We start from the raw sequence: 27006 nt of genomic DNA, 5'->3' as shown, positions 1-27006 counted from the left end.
AGTGGAAACTACACTGATGGGGATTTAAATGCAAGAATAAGAGGCACTTCTTTACCTTAAGGGTTATGGGAGTAAGGAACAAGCTATCCAGCCATGTGATTGAAAACAATACTTTGGCTTCAAGAAATGATGGATGATTTGGAATAATTAACTACTAAATACTGTAACAAATTTGTAACCATTCTTATGATCTTAAACTGCTTGCTTAAAAGAAGACATGCTATTTTAAACTCTACCAGTCAACAGTCTCCAATTTCTCTGATATCTTTGCATTTTATGTTAGACAGCCATTGCCTTTGTCCAGTCATTCTGTACCTCATAGCATATTTGCCTGAGAGTGCTATGGATGTCTCCATCTCTTCTAATGACTCTTTTCAGTATGAGTTCACCTCGCCCTCCAAAACTACAAAATGTAAGGCTATATAGTCAAAGGCACAGTTTATATAGTTATGAGAGATCTCAAGAAAACTTAAGGGAATGCCAGGTGCTTCTCAAATTTTACATGAACTGCAATTGTTAAATTACATTAACTTCAGAGAACTTCAGAATAAATCAATAGCATTTTAGAATGTACTTGTATCTAATTATGCCACATATTGTAAATAAAATATCCTCATACAGTATATCTGATTATGTTTTGATAAAACTAATGCCACTAGATGAATACTCATCCACGCAATTCCTGACGTGATTTTCAGCAAATACTGAATATGGTATTGAATATGATTTGTGAAAGCATACTTTTTTCCATACTGACACAATAACATACACAACAGCCCAAAAATCATTATGCAGGTGTATAGATTTTGTTTTGCCATGGCTTTCAGTATCACTAGGATAATTTGAACATATTTGTTATTAAAAAAAGAATCTCACAAAACTATATCAAAACAGCTCAGAGTGAACTAGCACCCAACATGAAGTGTTGTAGTAGCTAACTGTCACATTTACCATCTGAATCTAATTGACTGTCAGATGATCCTCATCACTAACATTACATACTCCACTCTATACATCCATAAACCTGTAAGCCTACATTTGGTACTAAAAAATACAAATCTATTTGGATTAACTGTTGAAAATGGCAAAATTCTCAGTAGATTGTGTGGAATTGTGCTTCAGCAAAAAAACTGGACGAAAGGAGTTAAATAATGAAAAATGTCTATATATAGTATGAGCACTTTTATCATTTAGAAGCATCTCAGTAAGTTGTGGGTACCTGCTATCAGAATGTAAACAGTTACCTCTCTATACTGTTATTTTTTTCTAGACAGCATTTAATATTGTCCTACTATTTAAATATCTCAGTGTCTATTAAGAATACCATTTCAAAATACTATTTATTGGTACAAAGAGTCAACCGATTCTGCAGAAGTTAACTACACTTAATAATTTATAATAAGATTGACACTTTATTTAACAATACAAATACAAATACCTGTCTAAGTCCTCACAGACTTTTACTGCTGCTAAAAAAGACCCACAAGGACCAAACTACAGTTTTACTATATTGAACAGAACATCCTAATTAAGGACTCTAAGGAAAAACATCTGGCACAAAAAATGCAGCAAAAAAATCTAACACAAATCGAACACCTTGAGTTGCATTACATTATAAATGGGGAAAAAAATCTGTAACAAAGACAGCAAAAAGGTCACAGTCACAGCATATGCAATTATGCAGTTATTACTGAAGGCTGGTGAAGATTATTTTTACTCTCTGTGAGGAGAAAAAATGTTTTAACAACACAGAGGAAAAAATTGATCTGTTTCTCCCTCAAGGCAAATTTGCTGTGTGAACATACTTCATTTTTGTGTTCATTTTTGTGCAAACTAGCAGAACGAAATTAAAATTACATGGAATAAAAGATGGGGGGGGGGGGGGATTAATTTACTTTTGTGTGTGAGTGTGCATGGGGTGGGGTAATAAATGACATTCAGATGGAGTGGAGTTGAAATGAGGTAAGAAATCTTCTGCTTCCTAAATGACCTTTCTCTTGTCAAACTCTTTCAAGCTCTGGAGGGGGGCTACAACTGCTGTAAGCAGCACCAGATTGGCAGATAAATTGACACCCATGATTAGAGAAGACTCTTCAGTTTCCTGCATTAGTCTGCTGTAGATTAATAGTTCCCCTTGGGGATGATCGTTAGAATTGACTCGTGAGACATGCAGTTTCACATACCTTTCTTTTCTGGCTCCCACTGTGCTTCCTATGAGACACTCAGAGGTTGTGATTTATTTCTCAGTTGGTTATCAGGTTGTTTGTTTGTGCCATAGCAGGAAGCATTGCAGGCAATTAGTTGCACTCCGGCATCTCCCTGGGGGACAGGGAACTGACCACAGCCATCAGATTTTGTTATCTGTTCCACCAATCTCAGAGGCTGCCTGTCACATTTCATGGGGGTGGAAGAAAAATATGGGCTGTATAAAAAGTCAGTGCAGTGGTTCAGCACGTAAGAGACCTCACTGTCAAAGCATGGCCAGGTTAATTCACTACTGGAATACAGGTGGCTCGATACCAGTGTGAAATCAATGTAAAAGTGTCTGGAATCCGGACTGATTCTTTTTTGCATGCAAAAAGCACTTCAAAGAGCTGTCACTGCAAAAAGGTGTTTTTCACTTTTCATTGAATTTACTGATGAGGGGAGAAGACTCAGACACAAAAGAGGACAGATTTCCATTCTGAAATCAATCCAATATGTTTCTTTATCTTTGCATATACAGTAGCATTCTGCCAAAACAGTCCCAGTGAACAACTAAAATTTGAATAATGGGCAAATGATAAGCTGAAAGGCTGGTGTTTAATTTATTTTTTGTGAAGGAGTACAATGAACAGCATTTCTCTTTTACAGGAAATTTCTCATAACACAACAGAAGCAAGTCTAAATAGGAAACCAAATAAGTAGGGATGTTTACCTAGGTGTCCAAAACCCAGTTCTGCTTTTGGCATTTACAATCTGTCCTTACTAAAGTTCCCCTTAGTTAATTCAGAATCTGCTGCTTCCAATTTCTGTACATGATCTGCAATGCAGTGGGGCATTAAGGATGCCATGTGCGTTACCCAGTTGACTGCTGCACTGAAATGGTGGTTGGAATAGGTCTCCTCTTTTATGTAAATGATTCTGCTTCGGAACCTGCGTATGTAGTTATAACGTAACTATTATTTTAAAAAGAAATTCTCCGACGGGCTACTATTTGTGCCATGCTATTGAATGTTAAGCACTGAACATACTGTATACTGTACATAAAAAAGACAAGCTATTTAATGAATTTATAAGTTATTGGCAACTGTGCACAGTGGAATAGTGGCATGGGCATGGTTGTTATCACTGCTGCCTCACAGCCCTTGGGTCCTGGGTTCAATTAATCACTGGGGTGTTCTGGGTGGAGTTTGCATGTTCTCCTCTCCCATGCAAACTTTCATCCCTCTCCCACTGCCTTCTGGAATTGCATGTGGCTCACTGCAACACTGTACTGAACTAAGCAGCTATTAAAAATAAATGGTAATTGTTCTGTGAAATATGGAAGATTTTATTTGCTAGCACTGAACTTAAACTGTATGTTTTAATTTAAATATACTTCCTGTGACTAACATCAGGCAGAAGTATATTTACTATCACCTACAAATTACATTCATGTTTATACAGCACAGTTTATTTCTTTACAATCTGTGAACATTTTATTTCTGCATGGTTTCACCCACAGCTGCAAAAATTCAGGCACAAGCTTGACTAATGACCTCCAAGAAGATTCTCCTAGGCAAGCCGCAGGACTTCTTTCAAACAGAAGACCATTACTCAATGTGACAGGACGGAGATCTCCACGGTGCTACAGTGTGACCATGAAAATTAGATATGATTGAATTGGCCACCCCCACCTCTCATTTTACCTCCGGGAAAAAGAAACACATACAGACACACAGTTCCCTAAACTGAAAAAAATCTGTTTTGACTGCAGAGAAGCAGATGCCATTTGGGAAATAACCAGAAGTCTTACGCAGATCAGCTTAAACCCAGCTTAAAGCACTGTATTAATATGTGATATTTTCCAACTGAACACAGAACTGACCTGTAAAATAGAGAATGTTTCAATGAGAGTCTACGGTGGGCAGCACTAGCTGTGCTAACATGCATAGAGTGGAGAAGAGTTAAAATATTGTACATACACATAAACTGCCCAACCTAAAAGGTAATTTCAATATCTTTTACATCCTCCTATTCTTCCACTTCACACTCTGCTATGTAAATGCCCGTTCTTGCGAACATGCACACAAAATACAGCTTTTACAGTTTTATTTTTACTTTTCTACATATATAGTACATAATAAAAGCTCTTTATTTTTCATGAAAGGTTATTATAGGGACAGAAATCCCAATGACTTATCTGAGAAAAAAACCTCTACACTAGGAATGAAGACAACAGCAAAACAGAATCACTCTCCACATGGGTGACAGTGAGGGGCTAATGTGTCAGTGGTAACAGGGACAAGTCCAGGAGCCTGGCCAGTCCTGCTCCAGCTGGACAGTACTGGTATTTGAAATATATTTGGTCATGAGTTTCACAGTGGAGGAATGCAAGTCCGGCTTAATTAGAACAAAACCCTGTAGGGTGACTGTGTGATCTTGAATCCTCCTACAGTCACTACAGCAGTGAGTACAAAATGTTTGAAATAGGGAAAATAACAGAAGATTCTAAATTTTAACTTATAAATAAATGCTTGCAAGGAGCAGAGATTAGGCATACTTGATTATTTAGACTTGCATCTCATGGACCCTTGGAAATTTCTGTCTCCAAGTGGTCTGTGGTCATACTGTAGCTTTGGAGATCTCAGTCAATAAATGTAATGATATGAACAAAGGATTTTGCAACTGGAACTCTTACACAAATATGATGGACCATGTGGAAAAGAGTTGGAAAAGATTGAAATGACAAACCTATGAAGAATATTAGAAGTTATATAACAAAGCTGTTATAAAACGAATCATGATAACAAAATACACACTTTCAAATCTAGGCCTACTAATTATCTTTAAAGGTGTAGATTTGGCACTCAGCACCCACTTTATATTTCCTTTGTTGTACTGTAAGCCAAAGAAAACTGCAAGTGGCTTTTTCAAGCTCATGTAGTTAAATGACAATAGGTCACAACTGTAGAGGAAACATCATTACTGGAGTAATGAAAAATAACTCTCAACCTGACATGAGCAAGGAAACAGATTAACTCCAGGCTCATTTTGCACACACAACCACATCAGGGAAAGAGTGAATGAATCAATATCATATCAACACCAGGACGGTGGACTCCATTAGCAGACACAAGCAAATATAAAGATGATTCAGAGGTCCTGCCACTCATGCCTTTCAACGAACGAGTCAGTTATAATCTACAACTGACTGCAATTTACTTTCCATCATGTGTCTATGTAACTACGTATCTTACTTTAGGTTTTCAGCACTTAGCTCAAAGATCAAAATGATAAAAAAATTGAAATAAAGTCCTAGTACTGAGAATTCACAGGACCAGGACCTACAGTAATAACACAAGTTCACATTTTTGAGTATAAACAGAATTAAGCGCGTAAATATAATTTAATCTTATTTAAAACATTTTAGAAACACCCAGAATTTGAAAATAAACAATGTTGTGTTTAGAGCGATGAAGAACATTTTTAAGTATTACATTCATTTAAATATTTAACTGAACAATTTAAAGATTTTAACATGGTGTACTATGTACTACACGCAGGTGAAAGGTGAAAGCAAAACTAAAATACTTTAACTTTTATGTAATTTATAAATTATATTATTATTAATGTACTACATAAAGTTGTATTAAACACTGTGTTTTAAACCCTACAACTATTTCAGCTAATTAGCAGAGCTGCGTAAACAGTTTAGGATAATTAATGTAAGGCAAAGGCACGGGTCCAGACAAGGAGTTTGGAAGTACAATCTTTTGAGTTATGCAGTTACAGTATGTGACATTTTTAACTTGCGTTTTAAGATGCCTTTATTTCACAAATCATCCTCTTTCTGTGGAAGTAATCTACTATTTCCATTCCAAAGACTTCCAGGCTAACAACCACCATCTTATAGAAACTCTCAAAGAACTTCAAATTAAACCATAACTTGATCAGTCCTTCTTAATTTCTTCTAGACTTTTAAACGCACAGGTCTCAACAGGTCTGACATTCACTATACTTGCATTGGATCATCACTGGACTGTGTCTTGTCCCCCCTACTGTATGTTTTGTACACTAATAAGTATTAGAGCAAACACAAATATCTCAATAAGTATGCTGACGACAGCCCAGAACAGCTAATTAAAATATCATGGTTCCAATGATTGTAATAAATTATGTACAGTAAGGAGCTCTCTTTGAACTAAAAAAAGAGTACACAAACAAAAACTAAACAAAAATGAATGCATAAACAAAAAAGAGTGCACAAATAAAAATCTGTTCAAAATGGAAATAGATTCTCACAACAGACAAGACATCTGGTGTTAGGTGAGAGGGCAGCACTGAGTAAAGTGCACGTGTTGAGTTCTTGGTGAGACATTTTTGTAAATTTTCTAAAATCGTAAAAAAACCACAACAGTGGGATGTTCTGTTTGTTTTGTGGAGGGCAGCTTTGTGAAAACCATCCAGTTTGCCCACATTACGGGAAATACATAGGATTTCTTCTTGTTAACCTTGAAGGGGCTTCAGGGAGCAATCAAGCGATTTCAGATCATTGTTGGTGGTCTGGTATAATCCGCCATGTTATGTACTGAAATAAAGTACAAAAATAATGTGGAAAAAGTATTTCATTTCCCAACCTTTCTTTTTTTCTGATAGATCAAGGGAAAACCTCTACATTTTCCAAGTTCATACATTTCAGACACTAAAAGCAACAGGAAAGATGTCAGTGATATTCCATTTATTTTATATACCGCCTTTCACAACAAGGTTGCCCCAAGGCACTTAAGAAAGCAAGTGACCATACATGTTGTGAAGACAGAACAGAAAAGACCAGAACAATAGAGGAAAGGAACCAAAACTCTTTAGTAAGGAGAAAAAGAACCTCTAGGGGTCCAAGGTCAACTGGCTGCCTGACCCTTTTGGGCATGTTAACATTATACAGTTAAAAAAAGGAATAAATGAATAAGGGTATTAATCCATCCATCATGTCTTCTGTATGTCAGTACTCCATGCAGATCTCTGTAGACCAGCATAATCCACCTAAACGATAGCTATATCCATGATGTCCCTCTTGGATCCATGGCGGTGATGCAGCATCCAACTCAGATGGTGCAAAGCCTGGGCGCCATCCAGACATGTGGGGAGGAGAATAGGACAGTTTGGTCAGAATAGATGTATCTACCTGGTGGGCCAACACAGAGACACACAATTGTCACGATTATAGTCCCCCCTCCTTAAGGGTGCTCCAGCCCATTCACTCAAGACTTTATTCTCTACACCTGTTTCCCATTCCCAGCCCACCTTAAAAGCCAGGCGCTGACGCTCATCCCGGCTCTGCATCTGATTTCCATATCGTGCAAGTCCGGGACCTGGAAGCGCCTGGTCCCGTTAAGGTTTTAATCTCGGTTCCCGTTCCTGTTCCCTGTCCGCCGGTTCCGACCCGGCCTTCGTGGTTTTAATTCCCTTCTTTTGATGGATCTCCTGGTTTTGGACTTACTCATGTGTTTTTGGATACTCTAAGGATTACTCTCTGGGATTGTTCGCCTCGGCCACGCCTCCCCCGTTCACCAGCGCACCTTGGACACACCCCCCTGTCTTCAGCCCCGTTTTCCTGCATGACGTTTCCCTAGTGTTTCCCCACTCCGTCGGGCTGTGTCATCCGCATAGGGTCCGGAAAGAACTGTTCGTTACAACAATGGCATGTACAGCAGCACCAGCAGCCACGGCTGCAGCAGGCTATAATGTAAGGTCTGAGTAGGCTAGGCTAAAGTAATTGGTTTTCAGCCTGGATTTGAATAGTGAGATTGACTCGGCATCCCGAACATGGGGTGGGAGACTGTTCCATAAGCTAGGGGCCCTGTAACTAAAGGCTTTACTGCCAACTGTTTTTTTTATTTATGCGTGGAATATGAAGAAGACCTGCATTTGTGATCTAATCAGGCAACTTGGATTGCATACATTAATATAATGTATACATTAATAAGTTCCATTAGATAGACAGGTGCCTGAACTCTGAGAGACTTATAAATAAGTAGAAGGATTTTGAAGATTTTGGATTTTGTACCTGACAGGAAGCCAATGAAGAGAGCTAAGTATGGGCTCTCTTCATTGATATGATATATGATATACAGTACATTCAACAGGAAAAGCATTAAATCTAATGTGTAGGCAAGTCTGATAAAACATTTCTACTAAATTTGCAATGCATACAATACATCACTGTAGCAGATTTTTACTTTAAAACAGTAGCCATATCACCCTACAATTCCAACTGGCAGACCACTGAAGTTAAGAAGGTGTGAGCCTGGTCAGTACCTGGATGGGAGCCTCCTGGGCTAAGAAAAACTAAGGTTGCTGCTAGAAGAGGTGTTAGTGGGAGGGGGCCAGCAGAAGGAGCTCACCCTGTGGTCCGTGTATGTTCTAATGCCCCAATATAGTGACGGAGACACTTTATTGTAAAATGGTGCTGTCCTTCGGATGACACATAAAACTGAGGTCCTGACTCTCTGTGGTCATTAAAAATCCCAGGGCGTTTCTCAAAAAAGAGTAGGGGTGTCACCCTGGCATCCTGGCCAAATTTCCCCCTGGCCTTTACCATTCATGACCTCCTAATTATCCCCATCTATGAACTGGCTGAAGTGGCTTAATCACTCTGTTCTACCCACTGATAGCTGATTTGTGGTGAGCGTACTGGTACGCTATAGCCAACGTCGCATCATCCAGGTAGTAAACAGTTGGGTAATTTTGATCACTGTAATATATTTTATCAGACTTGCCTGGATATTTGATTTAACGCTTTTCCTGTTGGATGTAGGCCACTGACATCTTCCCTGTTGCTTTCGGTCTGTGAAATGTGTAGGGGTTTTATGCATTTACTGGGACAATTATTAATTGTAGCAGTAAGTCACAAAATGATTATTTGATGGCTATTAGAAAACAGACCTTGCGGGATAACTCAGCAACGCACGCACACGGATACTAATACACAACAATACATTTATCAATGCATAAAATGTATTCATATAACATAACAGATCTTATAGTGAGGGTTAGCGGAATACAAAAGGTACAGTATATGTTCAATCACAAAGAGTTACAAACCAAGAGGGACATACATTCAGTATACCATAAATTTATACCGTTTTGTAACTGAACTTAGATTACACCTTCTACACTAGATACTCGCAAGCAAGTACGTCACTCATAGTAATTAAATTGATATCAACTGGCGTTGAGGTAACAATTGAATTCTCGAGCTGTAATGCAGAATGTTGAATACTCATCCAATCTGTGTGGATTCTGATCTCCCGCGCACACAAGGGAACAGCAGCAGGCTGTTGCTAAGTCCAATCGTTGTCCTCTGGCCCGGTGCCAGCCTGTCCTGTTGCAGCTGGAGATGTGGGAGTAGGAGGGAGAGATTTCTGCTGCGGCGCACTAGCTGTGGGCTCTCTAAAGATCGGCTAGTTAGTCCTGGATTACTAGCAGAGGTTGTGCACATGGAAAGTGACTGCGGGTCCAAGCAGGTCACACTCTTTAGACGGGAAGAAGACCCGATGTAGCATCAGTCCTGAATACTGATATTCAGCTGTTGACAGTTCCGACCGTAGTTCACTCTTTGATCAGGCGAACGTTCACGATGGAGTACCGGCGGTTCATGAGGCTTGCTGCTGGGCTAACCTCGGGCGGATCCTTTGGTTACGCGCGGCGACCTACGTTCTCGACTCTTAGAACAAAGTAAAGTCCTGACACTCGGACACACTGGCTGTCACATGACTGTCCGAGATGAGTCTGGGAATGTCATGGAGGAGCCCCTTCTGGGCCCTGTGCTGCCTGTTTTATCTGGAGGAACTACAGTCGTTCATTGGTTTAAAGTTTCGCGGTCATTCGAGACCCACGTGGAGTTACCCCGCTATACCAGATCCTGATTGGCTGATCGAAGTGGAGGATGAGTAACAATGCACTCTGACCTTAGGGTTGTAAACCTTGAGATGCGACTCTCCCAAGGAATCTCCCAGACAGTAAGGCGCCAGAGATGACCATTGATTAGGGTGGCTGGTGAATCTCAGCTTTGGGAGCTGTTCCTTATCAGGAAACTCTATCAGCTAGAAAAACACCTTAAATGTGAACCAAATGGAATGGCCTCTCTGTATCCAGCACCACTGAGATAAGAGACAGAGGGACTGGTAAGGGAGCAGCAAACTTAATTCCTGTATTTTTAATAAGCCTTGTCACTACAAATGTATGAACTAGGAAAGTGTAGAGGTTTTTCCCTTGATTAAGCAGAAAATACTTCTTCCACTCTATTTTTGTACAGTATTTCAATAGATAATGCTGCGCAACAGCCTAAAATCGCTTGATTGCTCTCTGAAGCCCCTTCAAGGTTTTCATGAAGAATAAATCCTACTTATTTCCCATAATGTGGGCAAAACAAATGGTTTTCACAAAGCTGAAGGGAAAGAACATCCTACTGTTGTGGTGTATTGTGCACTTTTTTTGTTTTTGTGTTTTGCACTCCTGGGCCACTGTAGATACTGTATGTCTCCAAACCCCTCTGTAATTATTGGTAAGACTATAGAAATTGTCAGCTTAGGACTGGACTCATAGACATAAACCTGAAACATGAGAAATGCTGTGAGACTGTTTATAAAGAAAGCCAACAGACATTTTTTTCTTAACAAACTCTGCTATTTTAAGAATTATTTTCACATTTTTCTGGAAGTTAGGTACTGAAAGTGTCTTAACATATTGTCTCACTTGCTGGTTTAACAACATCAGTATTGTTAATTATAATAGGGTGGGAAAATTAGTGAAAATAAGTAAGTAAATCATAAAGTCATGGCAACAGCAGAAAGAACTGCTACTTCTTACTTTCTAATACTTGATTACCAGTAAGAGATGATACTTTTGTACTTGTACGTGATAAGTTTTCTCAAATTGAATCTTTTATTGATTTAGTTCTTTTTTGAAGTAAGAGTACTTTTACTCAGGTAATATATTTGAGTACGTGCTTATTGCCCTGCTTATTGGATTATTTCAATAGCAGTTTTGAATCATACTCTAACATGTACAGTACAGTATAACAGGTGAATCATACTCTATAAACAAAATACAAGAGCCAAATGGTCTACTGAATCCCACTTGCTTGAGACAATAGTGATCATATAGTGCAGTGCGGTGGCTCTGTGGCTAAGGATCTGTGCCTGTGGCTGGAAGGTTGCCGGCTTGTAGCCCACGGACAGCTGGCAGAGGAATCCTACTTCTTTGTAGGCAAGCCCTTTAAGGGCCCTGAGCAAGGCCCTTAACCCCAGCTGCTCTAGGGGCGCCGTATAAATGGCTGACCCTGAGCTCTGACCCCAAGCTTCTCTCTCTGTCTGTGTGTCTCATGGAGTTGGGGTATGCAAAAAGACAAATTCCTAATACAAGAAATTGTATATGGCCAATAAAGAGATCTTATCTCTTAGCGATTACAGCACGCCAGTCCACTGCAGTAAACACACAAACAAAAACACACACACATACTCACACCAGGGCTAATTTTGCCAGAAGCCAATTAACCTATGAGTATATTTTTGGACTGTTGGGGAGACAGGAACACCAAGAGGTAACCTACGCCAACATTGGGAGATCATAAAGGTACACACTCCAAACAGATAGCATTCCAGGTCAGAATCGAAACTTGGGCCCTCACTCTTTGAGTCAGCAATGCTAACCATTATGTCACTGTGCTGCCCTGTGAAATATATATTGAGTTAAAATATTTAGATCTTTCTCCAAACTACCACTGAACAAGAGTGGTAGAAAGTTTTCTGTGTGCTGACCCCTATGCAAGTCCATGTGACCCAGGTGGGTATTATGAAAAACTAAACTGAACTGGCAATGTGTACCTGAGTTGCAGGAGGCCACCAGGCTTAACCAGGCTGGCCAACTCAGCTCTAGCTGGGAAGTGGCAGTAGAGACAGGGCCCAAGCAGATGAAGTAGCAGTGCTATTCTTTGTGGTTTCCTCCTTTATGTTCTTTGAATCACCTCTATGAGTGTAAGTACCTGTGTATACATTACAATGGTGGAACCAACAGGAAATTATACTGAAGTCCTGAGGAAAAAAGGAAATAATACTTAATCACTAATTTGAGTATTTTATCTGTTACAAGCTACAGAAACAAGTGGCAATACGATGGCACTTAACACGGTGTTGCTGATGAAGTGCACTGTACAAGAAAATGCAATACATTTTACAAGGACTCAAAATGTTAAAGGGTAACGGTTAATTCAATCGCCTTGGATAGCACTCTTTAAATCTAATGAGATTCATGCATTTTTGGATTGATAGAAATCCAAGTTAATAAGATTTGCCAAAGGAATCAATACTTCCTGGTCATTAAGCTTCACAGAATGCTGCTGAGGGCACTTCATCAACTCAGGAGTTTAATTACTGTGACAAGGAATACAGTACCACATGCCTAAAGATCAGGATCTCATTTCTTCATGGCTCCACAGCATACAGGTAATGTATGTATTACAGTGTGTAGTCAAGCATTATGGATAATGTTAAATTTTATTTACTGATAACAGTAGGAACAGTTTTTATATTTGTCTTTATATTTGCTTTGACTGTTTTCATCCCTGTGTGGGACGCCCACTCACTAGACAGCTTATCAAGCAGAATGTATTCACATTCATACTTTAGATAAATTATACATATAAATAATAAACATGTATTTCTGAAGCAACATATAATGAATCTTAAGTATTTACAATAAGGGCAAAGAACACAAAGTTTAAGGTCAAATACCCTTGGGAAAAGTGAAAGAAAAAATTGGGCCATTTGTCTAGTTACTTGTTTATAACTGATCCAAAGAACACTCTTGGTTGTTCTATAGTGAAAACTAAATTATCGTGTACATTCACTAAATGGTCTCAGATGAAATGTGCCAATGAAAAAGAAAAACAAAGTAAAAGTCAAGAATCTAGTTAATACTGAAGACTGGAAACTCTTTTAAAGCACTGAATAGAGAACTGACCCAGGTTTGTTTTTTAAAAAAAGATATAAGAGTACTGTATTTTTTGTTATTTAAATTAACAAAGATCCAGAGATACAGATGGCATTTGTTCACAAAAACAAGACACTAATCTACTGAACTGATTTCAATAATCTGCAATAAGGACAGAAGAGGAAAGCCACAGTCTTCAATGTCTTTCATATGTCTGGGTCAAGCTTCAAGCTCTTAAAGAAGTTTAAAAAAAGCCAGGCTGAATAACATTTAGTAGTGGAGATGGCCAGGGTGCCTAACTTAATATTAGATAAAATGTGATTATGAGGGACACCAAAATACCTTTAAGAGAAAAGGGCACAAGAGTCACATCTAAAATTTTTGAAAGAGATCCAAATGTAGACGTCCAAAATGATTCCAGTGACCAGTACATGTGGAAGAGACTAGCAGGGGCCTGCAAGACAGCTTCCACTGAAAGCAAACTTTACTTTTTTTGTACATGCTTTTTATAAAATATTGAGCTTTTTCGAACTCAAGCTTATATAAAATTAAATTTTCAAAAGTAAATTAATCTTCCAGCTAAAATTCAAGGAATATTTCTAATGTCTGGATGTTTCTCGTATGTAAATTGGAATGGTCTTTTTTCTTTTTTGATTTGTGCTCATGATCTAGGCTGAGCTGGAGTAGCTAGGTGAGGGTATTGCAAGATGCTAACCTGGTCATAGTCTTTTTTTATAATCTTTAATATGTGTACTGATATAATTTCATTATTAAAATTAATGATAAAATGATATATTTAAACCAAAATAAGACCCCACGTCAGACATTGAATCTGAATCTTCAAAAGAATCTAGTGAACACACAAAGATTTAACACAAAAAGTTAATTAACCAATTAGATTTCCTTGGGATATCCAATAGAGAAGACATTTTCAAATGTTATTGTTCTTTTCACATAGTCTCTCTATTCCATTCATTACAAAAAAGCTGTTCTTGAAACAGGTCAAAGCACCCTTGAACCTACCCAAGAGACACAGGGAATAATACACCCTGGATACAACACCAGCCCATCACAGGACACACGCATGAGAATGTAAGAAACGTTACAAATGTGACATACAGATTCTGTCCAGGTAGCTTGATTAATATTTTGTAGTAAATTAATTCAAGGATCTCTCATTTCTTTCCTGATAGTATTGCTAGCTGGTTTGTTCCATACTCCCACAACCCTTTAGATAAACACTTGCATTCTATTTTAGGTTTTAAATGCACATCCATTTACTTTCTACTCATGTCCCCTGGTTCATGTTTCACTGTTCATTCTGAACAAAGAACTGCCTTTGTCTGTGCCTTTGAGGATATTGAGTACTAGGTCCCCTCTTAATATTCTCTGTTTGAGACTGAGAAGCTTCAGTTCCTTCGGTTTGCCAGTTTAGCACATTACCTTAAGTACAAGAATGCGTACTTAAGGTCTCTCTTCTGTGGAGTCAGTCCAGAACAGTAATAGCTTTTCTATACTGTGGAGGCCAAAAGTGCACACAATATTCCAAATGTCTTACTAATGTGTATTACATTAATTGCAAAACCCCTTAGTTTAAATTTTTCGCTTTAAACTACAGTATACTGTATACTCTTAACATTTTGTTTACCTTTTGATTGCTACCTTTCTTCTTTGATAGTCTAGATGTAAAAGTATTGTAAACATAAAATGTTCTTTTCTACAGTATGTTCTTCTAGCTCACTGTTTCCCATTTTGTATTACATTTTATGTTCTTAATACTTGCATGACAAAGTCTGCACTTGTCTATATTAAACTTCATTTGCTAGGTGTTTGGGTGTTTGCAAAGTGTTGGATTTTATCTACTTTTTTGTTATTTCTAATCCTCCTAATTTAATATCTGCATGACATAAATTAGAGATGAACAGTGGTCCTAGCAGAGATCCCTGTTGTACTCCACTAATTTAATCACCGCTATCGGGATTTTCAATCCTTATCTGTACTTTCTATTTTCAATTTATTAAACAGTTCTCAATCTACACACTCATGTTTTCCCAAATGTGTACTACAATACCGTACCTGCACTTTAATTAGGAACTTCATCAAAAGTTTGGACCAATTTACAGACACTAATTAATTTTGCTAGCACATCACATCAAGGTGAAAAGAAACCACATCACCTAAAGAAAACCAGCACAAACACAGGGAGAACATGCATTTCTACACAGAAGGCACTCCGGGCCAGGACAAAACCCAGGATGACAAAAGTGCAATACACTACGCAATTCAAACAATTACTATAATTACAGGTTGCTGTTTTAAATATTTTTTTTTCTGTTTTCTGGCATAAATTTAAAAACAATACAGACTGGAGCTACTGAATTATTAATTTAATCAAAAATCACTTAATCTTACACCACAGTATCTGTATCAAAACTAAACACAAATAACATGAATGGCAGAAAATAATGATTGCCACACATTCACAGATGTATTTAATAAACTGGGGGGAAAGGCAAACTTTGAAAATCAACCTCCTGCACAGCCTGATACACATTCATGAGGATCTGTGAACAGAAACTGGGAAAGCCCTAAGCTTTTGAGACAAGATTGATGTTAAAAGTTTAGTTTTAAGGTGATTAGCATCTAAACTTAAATGGATAAAATAATCATTTATATGAATTTGTGCATTCACAACATTCATTATGTTAATATTTTATTCTAGTCAACTAATTCATGTTTTATTCAAATTAGCAATTATAAAACCTAAAAACCTATTGTGCTAATTGACATTATTAATGAGATTATATATGAAATTATAATTCCATTTTAGAATGAAGTATACCTTAATGTGTATTTTAACATTGAGTTTCATTAGACGTCTTTAAATACATCTAATTATCAACATTTAATAATGGAAACACCTTTAATTTAAATACTGCATTTTGTGGGTTTTTTTAAATTGTGTATTCATTTAGAAACAGAATAGCCTTGTGCAACATGTTAACAAGATATTTGTTTCATTATGTTTTTTATTATACTGTATATTCCAAATATTCTCTCTCCAGTCATAGCATGGGTTCCCTGTGCCAGTTTATTTTTCAGAATACTGGAATCTCCCAGAAGTACTGTAACGGTAGCTTTGGGAAGAAATGTCATGCTTAATATGTCCCAATTCTTCCTATTTTTTTTCAGCCATGCTTACTTCATGTGAGATGATGCTAATCTTTTTTGTTACAGAATTATGTAAAACCATCAGAAACACAACAGAAAATATTGGAGTAAATACATTAAAATGCACTGTATTTGACCTATACAATAACAGGATGTTTATCCCAAACCTGACAAAGCATTTTTAGGTGGGTTTGCTGATTTATTTTCATTTTTATGCCTCAGATTTAAGACGATCCTTATTCTTGGGGACTTTAATGTCTATCTCTTTTTCTCGATCCACCCCCTGGTACACTGACCCTCTGCAATCTATGAAGGCAGTCTCTTGGAAACATGAGGGTAGGTGGTGCTGTTCTGGCCTAAACGTACATTATCAGGCTTGGAAAGATTACTTGTCTGAAAATAATAATAATAATAATAATAATAATAATAATAATAATAATAATAATAATAATAATAATTACTGCTTACACTTTCTGGACACTCCACTCAGGGCGCTTTACAGGTAATGGGGACTCCACCACCACCAATGCGCAACATCCACCTGGATTTTATAAGGATATGATAGACTCTACTAGATCCATCTACTTCCTACTTCTCTCACATCACTGAAAACCATAACAACCCCAGGCATCTTTTCGCCACCATCAACAGACTGCTAAAGCCTAACTGCCCCACCACATTACCTACCTCATTGCAATTTTACAACACATTTTTAGATTTCTTTAGCTCCAAGATCGACAACATCTGGCATCACATTCTCTCCACAACGCATATTATTCCCACACCTCCTCCCTGCTTGTCGTACTTTTCTGGTTCCCTTCTCTACAACTTCTCTCTTCTTGACTCTGCATCCCTCAGTAAACTAGTTTCACACATTAAATCCACCACCTCTATATTAGATCCCGTTCCCATCACTTTATTGACTTTATTTCAGGCCTGTTTCACTTCTCTCTGCCCCATTGTCCTCAATATAATAAATGAATCCTTGAGCATCAGTGTTGTCCCAACGGTCCTCAAAACTGCTGCCATTACCCCCGTGCCAAGAAGCCTAACATGGCTCTGGACAATCTAACTTATTTTCAAGTCACTAACTATCTTCTAAGAGCTTCTGATTCTGGTTCTCTCTCTATCCTCATTCTTCTTGATGTCAATGCTGCTTTTGACACTGGAAACCTTGATACTGATGATACTCAAATATATATCCTTACCAAACCTGACACTGATGTGGCTGTCTCTGTTCTATCTAATTGCATCTCTGATTGAAAAACATGGATGACTCAAAATTTCCTTTATCTTAACTGTGACAAGACTGAAGTCAGGCTTATTGGCATCCCCCCATCAACTTCGTAAAGCCAGTCCTGTAACCCTATCTGTGGATGGTACTGTACTTGAGCTTCAGTCTAAATTGAAAAACCTTGCAGTGATATTTGATTCAAAGTTAACATTTGACCCACATGTGCAGCATATTGTTAAAACATCTTTCTTTCACCACAGAAACATCACTAGACTATGCCCTATGTTATCAATAACTGTGGCTGAAAAGCTGTTCAACACATTTGTCTTCTCCCCAATTGACTACTGTAATGCTGTACTCGCTGGGGTATCTACTGTAAATCCACATTGAACTAACTCCAGTATGATCAAAATTCGGCAGCCAGAATCCTGACCAGGTCTAGTGCAAGTGATCACATTACTCCTATCCTGGAGTCCTTGCACAGGCTTTCTGTCAAGTTTCATGTTGACTTCAAAATCCTCATGCTCACCTACAGTATAAGGCTCTGCATGACTTGGAACCTCAGTACCTGCCTGATCTATTACTGCCCTACTCCCCACCTCATAACCTTTGCTCTTCTAATTCTGTTCTTCTTACTGTACCCCAAGCTTGTCTACATTGTATGGGTGACAGGGCCTTCTCCTGTTATGCCCCCAAGCTCTGGAACTCTCCCCCCAAGGATATCAGAGAATCACCTTCTCTAAACTCCTTCATATTCAGATTCAAAACCTTCTTCAGAAGAAGAACCTTTACTTAACTGGTTCCATTCTTTACCCCTCTGCTCCAACTGTATTTAGTACCACCATATACTGTCTCCTCTGCGTATTCTCATCGTGTTTTTCTTCGTGTATTTTTTATTTTTATTTTTAATTGTTGTTGTTGCTGTTGTCATTCTGTAAAGCACTTTGAGAAGCTACCTTGAAAGGTGGTATATAAAATAAAGTTTATTATTATTATCCAGTCCTGTAATCACAAGTCTAACTGACCCAAGCCGTGGCTTACAATGGCTGAACCACTCCAAAGGCTGCTGTCTGGTCATGTGAGAGTCACCTGGTTCTTCCCATCAATGCTAACTAATCTGACAAGTGTACATTTCTAAGCATATAATGAAGGTATCTCAACTACCCTACCTGTGATGTTTGTGATAGCAAACCTGATCTTATTAACTTCACTTAGACTGCTTAAGTCGAATGTTGAATTAATGAGTACAAATTGAAGTTTATATAAAATAATCTACTCAAAAAAGTAAGAATATACAGTAAACATATTATGAAAACAGCATATGAAGAAAAAATTAATGTTTTTGAAATTTTAACTTCTGCAAGAACTTGTGTACTGTACATCTCCATCATTGTCATAGATACAGCAGTTTCAGATGTAATTACCATCTGCTGCAAGCTACAGCTATATAATAGTCTGATTTACAACAAAGTGACACAGCAATATTTTTTTGATACAGAAAAATAATGCTTTCACAACAATTTACATTTTTCAATGACTTTTAGAGTGTATTCTGAAACAATGGTAAAAATAAAGACCAATCAGCTTGAAATATGCCAGGTAAATTTTTCTGAGGTTTGTGAAATGTGTATCAAATGTGACTGTAATTGCTTCTAATTTAAGTTAAGGTCATTTGGAAAAATAAAAGCATTCCAATTGATTGATAGGAACACATTTTTGCATCATTTCAGAAGTGCAGGGCGTGATTTTAATTATCAGCAGTATGCCTGGAGACACACAGCCCACAGACCACTGCCTCACCTACAGTACTGTAGCACACGAATGCCTGAATGTATAGTATTTTGTTTCACTCCATCAAGAACTTCATCTAGTTACTAAAAATTCTTTACCTATCCTTCATGAATGTTTCCAATAATAAATCAGCAGTTTTCCAACAACCGGGATGGGACTAATAATAATTTACTTTGCATTGCTATGATTGCCTGAAGTCAGTCTCATGCTTTACCCTACCTCTGTCATGCTTTGACTGTGATTGTGCTACCACACCTGTTATGGTGTGGATGGCATCATATTTGTCACTGAGGTTTGTTTCAAAGATTATTAAAAACAAACCTAATGTGATCAGTGAGAGAGGAGGGATAGTGCTAATTTTTTTTTCTGATCTTAATGTCCCTTTATCCCTGTTGATTTCTTTGGATGTCTGTGTAGACTGCTGGAAGATTACATATCTAGCAAGAAACATCTTCAGTGTGACAAGGAGGACGCCACACATTCCCATTTTCTAATTTTGCCTTCATGGTATTGATTTAGTTTATTTTCTTCCAAAAGGGGTGGCCAATTGACTCCTCCTCAAAAGTAAGAAAACCCTGATGTGAATTCTCAATTTTATATGGTCAGTAGAGGGAAAGTTAAAAAAAAATCAGAAATCATTCAACTTTTAAAAGGTGCTTCAGAGGTAGGCAAATCATTTTTTTATAAGGCTTAATGAAGGATACAATTAGAAATTAATTGGACCCTAGGCTCAATGTTTTGAATGTCCACAGAATCAATACGATAGAAAGACATGATAACAACAACCAGAAACCCCAGGAGACACTAGATGTAATGCAACTTGGAGGTGGGAAACATACAAAACCAATGATAATCAAAGACACTTATTTCCAGACCACAAATGGTATCCTGCAGCCCTTAATTTCAGAGTCGTGTAGCGGAAGGCTGTGGAAGTCAAGAGTTCACAAAAAATACAATAGACATTATTTTGTGAATTTGCAGCTTGTCTATCCATCTTTAAAAGCGTAATGTGGAAAAAAATAACAGTACAACAGTTCAATTACCCAGTTAACAAGAAACAGTAAGGCTACTAGAATCTGCATTGATTCATGGGTTTATTATTGTTGGGGGGTCTGTGGTCATCTTCTCACTGGCAGTCTTTCAAACAGTCATTCATGTTGATCAAAATCAGCAGTGTGCATCAAGGGTAGCAGACAGACAGGATGGTATTATTTACTCTGAACAAGCTTCAGGCCTACTCCATTTAAAAGAAGGAGGTTCAGCTGCAGTTTAACCACTAAAAGCACTGTTATTCACATGGGTCTGAACCTATGTCATTCCCTCAAAAAATATAGAAAAGTTACACTAGTTACTTTAAACACACTTTATATAATAGTTTAAACAAATCCTTTGCCATTGACCGGCATTTACTGTACAACCCTATCCTGGTCTCGCTTTAAGTGCTTGAAATACTCTCAATGTGACCATTGCTCTAACAATTCCACCCACCACTCAATTGATTCATACAGTAATTTGAGGACATTGAATTTTTTTGCTCTTTTAAAAGTGATGCATTCCATTTGCCAATCTGCATGAACAAATGTCATTTCAATTTGAAAGAAGCTTTAAGGTGTTATTCCCTTTTATTTGGCTCTGTTCTATTACACGCCCCACTAAAGGAAGGCACTTTGTCAAGAGCATTTCAATAAATATAGAAAGGTTATTGTTTGAAAACACAACTAATCTGCATATCCCATAGTAATAAAGAACAATAACAATATAATATGGGCTCTGGGCCACCATGACCCTGAATTGAATTGAAGGTGATGTGATGTGAACAACACAATAAAAACTTCTATTAGCAATCTTAAACTGACAGTTTGAATCTTAGAACATTACATGTGAGAAATTAGACTGAAGATCCTTTCCATTTTCACAATTACAAGATTTCCTTCCAAGTCTTTCTCTGTTTCGTGTTTGAGCCTTACAGGGTTACATGGCAAGACAAGACTATTTAGGAAATCTCTTGATTTTAGAAAGAAACAGTGTATCTGACATCATCTTTGCATCTTCTTCTTACTAAGTGTTGTCTTGCACACACAGCTAACGGATGGAAGCAGACTGATTTAAACTACATTACACAATGACCGCCTCCTCATTGCTTTTTTTCAGCTCACACAGCTGTGGTAGTATTGAGCTGCATTTGAACCACTAAATTAAAACATACATTCACTGAAAGATTAATTAAATTGGTGAATGACTTACTTGAGTAAAACGTACTGTGAACATACTATATTCAAGTTTTCCAAATTTAGACTACGGTTTATAGTAATTTTATCACACATCTATGTCTACACATTTACATTTTTGACCTTACAAACATTAAAATACATTTTAATACAGAGCAGTGAGGAAAGATCTTACTTTGAAAGCCCTCATTCCACTGCAGCCTTAATTAATATCAGTGCCCCGGAAGCAGAATTTGGAATAAATCAATACTTGATTTCTATAGCAAGGTTTCCATATAAAACTTAATACAATGATTTCAGTATATATATATAAAAAAAACATTAACCATTAAGGTTAAAAAAAAGTTGAGCAAACAGACCTTTTCCTAATATTGACCTGACGACAGTGAGGTTGCTGCTTCTCATATACCTCAGATTCCTCTGTCAGTTCTTCCCTGTTCCCGCCTGTTCTCTCCCCTAGGTTGCTGCAGATCACAGCCACAGCACATTATGACCTGTGCTGAAGTAAGGGCAAACTCATGCTGGGCTCCAGTGTGAATAAGGCTCAGGCTTTCTCAGGCTCTCTCCAGTTCTTTATAGTATCCATGTCTTTCTTGCCTTTTTACAGACATACACATACATACAGTATATACTGTATTCATATATTCGGGTTCCTTAGAGTGTATTATGAATAATACCTGCTTCCTAGTACAACACTGTGGACAAAGTGAAACCCCCGCAGGTGCAGAAGGCCTGAGGGCAGTGTCAACACCAGCTGTTTCGCTAGCTGACATCAGAGAAACTTTTTAATCATTCCATGATGCGATAACAAGAAATGATAAAATAAATAACAGTCTGTTTAGTGTCCCCAGGTGACTTACTAATCCAGAAATCTAAATAAGAATTCCAGACTAACATCTGATACTTTTTCAATGATATAAATGACACACTTCACCGCAGGTGCTGCAGCTAACAACTAAACCTGAATGTTCTGATTTAGAAAATACAAACAGTGCTCAGGAGATCCCTGAAAGGAACCAATCTGAAGCTTGTACATCGTGAACTAGCATTGAGACTTCAAATAAATACTGAACAATACACATTTCAATCCATTTTTTAAGATGGAATTCAAATTTAACTTGATTTTAACCGTCAATTTAATTTTCTGGTTTCATTTACAGCATTCTTTTGCTGAATGTCTCTTCAGTAGTTCAGTTAGATCCTAATGAAAGATGAATATGCATAATGTATTTGGTAAGGCTCACCTATCCAAGGCTGGATAAGCTGCCCAAACCCCCTTCACTATTGTGATGGTTAGCTAAGGAATTTTCTGCGAAGGTGTAAATGGGGAAGTGGGCATGATTTAAGAGGATCTGTAGAATTTTGTTTTCACTTTGACATTATAGAGTGTTTTGTGTTGCTCAAAAGCAGAAAATTCCAATTAAATACATTATGATTCCATATTGTAACAATAACAATGTGAAAATTCCAAGGAGAGTAAATGCTTTTGATAGCCACTGTTTCAAAAGTATTTTTTGTATCACATAAAAAAACTCTGTCACATACAGTAGGTGGATAGAAGTATGCAAGATTAGGATCTAATTATCCTTCTGAACTTCTCTTATAAACTCCATTATGTAAACTTTAAGAAACAACAATGAAAGTGTAAGTTAATAAAGAGAATGTGTGAATTACATGCTTCATATGGGAAGACTGCTTTAGTTTTTAGTTTAGCCATCTTCCAAAACTGTATACTTCTGCCACTGCTTCAGAGGTTATGTCTATTTTCTAAAATAAAATGTCGTTATTTCCAAAGCAATTCCAGAAACACCATTTGGACCTCACTACTATCACTGAAGGCCCGATAAGCAGATATTCTTTCATCTGGTCCAATAAATTAATATTCAAAAACTGTCACCAAATTCAGACAATTAGGATGATAACATTATTCAATATTCAGACAATATTCTGGGACCAGAAACTCAAGAGGTTAGTGGTATCCTCTTTGAGGTGTACTATAAAACATTAACTAAATGTAACACCTTGCAGTGCTCAGAACTTCAGGGCACTTACTGCCAGTCTCTTTCTGCTACAAGACACCAAGTGATCACTTAGTGAGGCCTACAGTGCAGCACATTGAGAAGCTGGCTTAATACACTATTGGACTTGTGCACCAACTACAATGTACTTAGTGACATATCTAAATAGTTTTAATCTTAAAATAGAATAATCGGACACCAACAGTAAGGTTCATACAAACAAGAAATGACAAAAAAATGTATGGTCAGTTCCAATTCCTAATCTCATACTTAAAATAAAATATTTACAAATTAGACTCAGATACCTTCTTCCATAATATCACCTTTTTAAAATGAAGTAGAGAATTAGTTCAAAAGGCATTTCTCCATTTTTAATAATTGATTCTTGTACTTGACTTTGAACTAACTGCCCAAATCACTGACATTGCCACGTTTCACTCCGTTCAGGCTTTTGAAAACAAACATGAAATCTTCCTCTATTTTTCCATTTAATATCAGTTTCGTAGTCTTCTGTAGTCTACAAAGAACTTTCTCTATCAGATACATTTGAGAAATGTCCATTGTGAAAATAAGTAGCCATTTGAAAAAAGTACTCATTTTAATAGATGTTTCCAAATACATTTTTGTTAATTAAAACTTTAACCTTAAATCTAATGTCATGCATATTTTAAAGCCGCACATTTCAATGAAATGATTAGGTAATTAAGACACAGCTTTACTACAGCAATTTATAATAGCAAATAGAGAACATTCCTTTGGGAGCTGGAATATTGCAGTAATTGGTATATAAAGGCCAACTTCCTGTGCAGACTTATTGTACATGCATTTTATTATTGAAAGTCAAAATAATAATTCACAAGATTATGTGAATTAGTGAGTATGTAAATTAACAAAATGTATTTCACCACTCACTATGTATAATTTCAAGTGTAAAGCTTGAAATTGCACATTACTATATCACAGTGTGACCCACATTTTAAACAATTATTTTTAATGTCAATAAGAATAATGATGGCTGGAAAGTGGAAGACTTTCACTGCATAGCACTCAGATTTACTGTACCTACAGTAGCACTTCTTAGGTTTATCGAGTTGCAGACATTTAAACAACCAGTTTATGTTGGGTAAGCTTTTAGGTAGTCTCGGAAATAAATGAAAGTGCAAACATATAACCTGATGTTATCCCCCAAAAAACTGCGTTATTCACAATACACGCGAAATATTTCCATTTTGTTCTTTCCAATTAAAGAATCAGTAAACGAAGTGAAAAACTAAATCCCAGAGATCTTTGACACTAGAAATGTAAGATACATCAAAGTATCCCACATAGGTGTATTTCTGATTATTTGCTGTAGTTCAGCTTCTCTTCTCAATTTCAAGCAAGAACGTTAATGCTCTAACACGAGCAATAAGATACACCATCTTCCCTTTTGAAACATTAAAAGAACAAAAAGTATAAAACATTGTGCTGCCAGTTTACTGTATATGGATGTGTGTAACTGTATACAACAAGAATATCATGCATAGTATTCCTTTGCATATATTAAATGGCCATTGAAAGGGATCAAAAGACTAAACTTCCTAGTTTCACATAATATACTGCCGAAATAACGATTTTTTTCTTTACTTGTAAAAAGACCAGTGTTACGCTCATTCAGTTCAATTTGGAACCGGTATCCCAACACAGTGTTTCTAATTTGTAGCTCCAGACAAGTATTGCCCCAATAAAACTATTCATATAAAGCTCTTCGCTGCCAGAACCCCGCTTTCTATACCCAAAGATTACAGTACAAAAATACCGCAAGCTTGTCAGAATACAAAAACACTTGAACAACACGTTATAATTATCGCTTCCTATTATTTAAAATGTGATTTATGTTTCCTAGTTCCTTCTGCTACAACGTATAACCTTTTATAGTTTTGTTTGGGCACATTTCAGATTTTTATTACGAATTATTTTCCTTCCGATAAAATGAAGGGTGGTAGCATTGAGTTACGGGGTTCCTGTAAACAAAACGACGTAACGGACAGACGTTACTCACCTCTAAAAATATCCAGATTATCAAAATTATACCAGAGTGACGTTTCTTCATTTCTGTTTTGTAAAATAGCAGCTCCAAGTATAAGAAAACCAAAGAGGAAGAAAGAGCGAAGTATGCTGTCCTTATCACAAAACGACTTTCATATCGCGAAAGACACACAGAATATTTACAAAGCGGCTCCTTGCAATTGCCATCAGATCAGCTGTTACTTAAGGAAAACGCTCAAGGGAGACACCACGTATGTTCCACGCTGTCAGTGTAGAGCACCGACCGCAATGTTCGTATTTACGCGTAATATTTAATTTTACTTCGGTTAACTTTGAAGAAAAACACGTTTCATTTACCCGAAATGTAGTTAAGTATAGAGTCCATTTCGTTTTGGTTATATAGTATTAAAAACACGACGATGATTATAAAAATCCACACAAAGAAAGCAAGCTGTATTATTTCAGCAACCCACGCCCCTTGTCTGGGAATAATCTCCAAAAATGGAAAACAGCAGCAACGAGATCAGAGACTGATCGAAGCCGGAAGAGGTGAACTCCAGGGGAGCCCGATCTGTCTAGTGTAACCACATTTGAACAGAGTCTTTTCACCTTGGTCACACACACAGCTAGCGGAAAGGGGAAGAAAACACGACGACCTCAAGGAACCAGCGATTAATTTCTTCAATGACAACGAGCAACGACCTTCAGTGTCAAAACAAGAACCAAGAACATAGTGCAAATTACTGTTCAGATGACAGATTTTTTTAAAGGAGATTTTTTGAGAACTACTAGATTTACAGTACTTATAGTAATGATGATGATCACACACGATGATGGCAACGAGGGAAACTCGTTTATAAATAGAAAAAAACAGTTGTTTCGCGACTGTAAATGAGCAGCACAGCCAGATGCTCAACATCAAACAGATGTATCAATTAAGTGCAACTTCTCTTAGCGCCCCGAGAACACGAGTATCAGAATGGGGCGAGAAGTACTGTACTACTGTAAATCTTAACTTGTAAACCTGCTGGGGGGAACAAGTCCTCTGTTCATGCTTTATGCACTACGTGCAGGTATAGTTGGACAAAACTTGAGACTAAAAAGAAAAGGGATTTGGCAACACAATGAACCAAATTCGTTCTATCTCTCCATGGTGCCACAGACAAACGACAAATTCATTGTTTTCTCAAATCATCTCAATTTCGAATATCAGAAGATGTCTTGTTTGGCATTCAGCACGGGAGGGGGCAAATAGCAAGTAACGCAAAAAATAATGATAACTCTTTGCTGTAGGAGTAATAGAAAAGTAGCCTCGAAAACAATGATTTTTATTAGTGACGTCAGTAAACCATGACTACTAACA

The 27006-nt window shown here is 37.3% G+C and overlaps 1 protein-coding gene across 1 annotated transcript in view; it reads right to left on the bottom strand.

Moving 5' to 3' along the window:
* The window catches only part of vopp1b (VOPP1 WW domain binding protein b), a 99936-nt gene extending 73581 nt beyond the window's left edge, over positions 1–26355 (bottom strand). The window contains exon 1 of the mRNA XM_015354336.2: positions 25657–26355. Within this exon, the coding sequence (XP_015209822.1) occupies positions 25657–25707 (51 nt within the window). The 5' untranslated portion in view covers positions 25708–26355. The remainder of the gene's footprint in view (positions 1–25656) is intronic.
* Positions 26356–27006: the final 651 nt, after the last annotated feature.

The sequence above is a fragment of the Lepisosteus oculatus genome, chromosome 6, assembly GCF_040954835.1.
Source record: "Lepisosteus oculatus isolate fLepOcu1 chromosome 6, fLepOcu1.hap2, whole genome shotgun sequence".
Lineage (NCBI taxonomy): Eukaryota > Metazoa > Chordata > Actinopteri > Semionotiformes > Lepisosteidae > Lepisosteus > Lepisosteus oculatus.
Note: the sequence above shows the minus strand (reverse complement) of the source record. Positions and strands in the feature narration are given on the sequence as shown.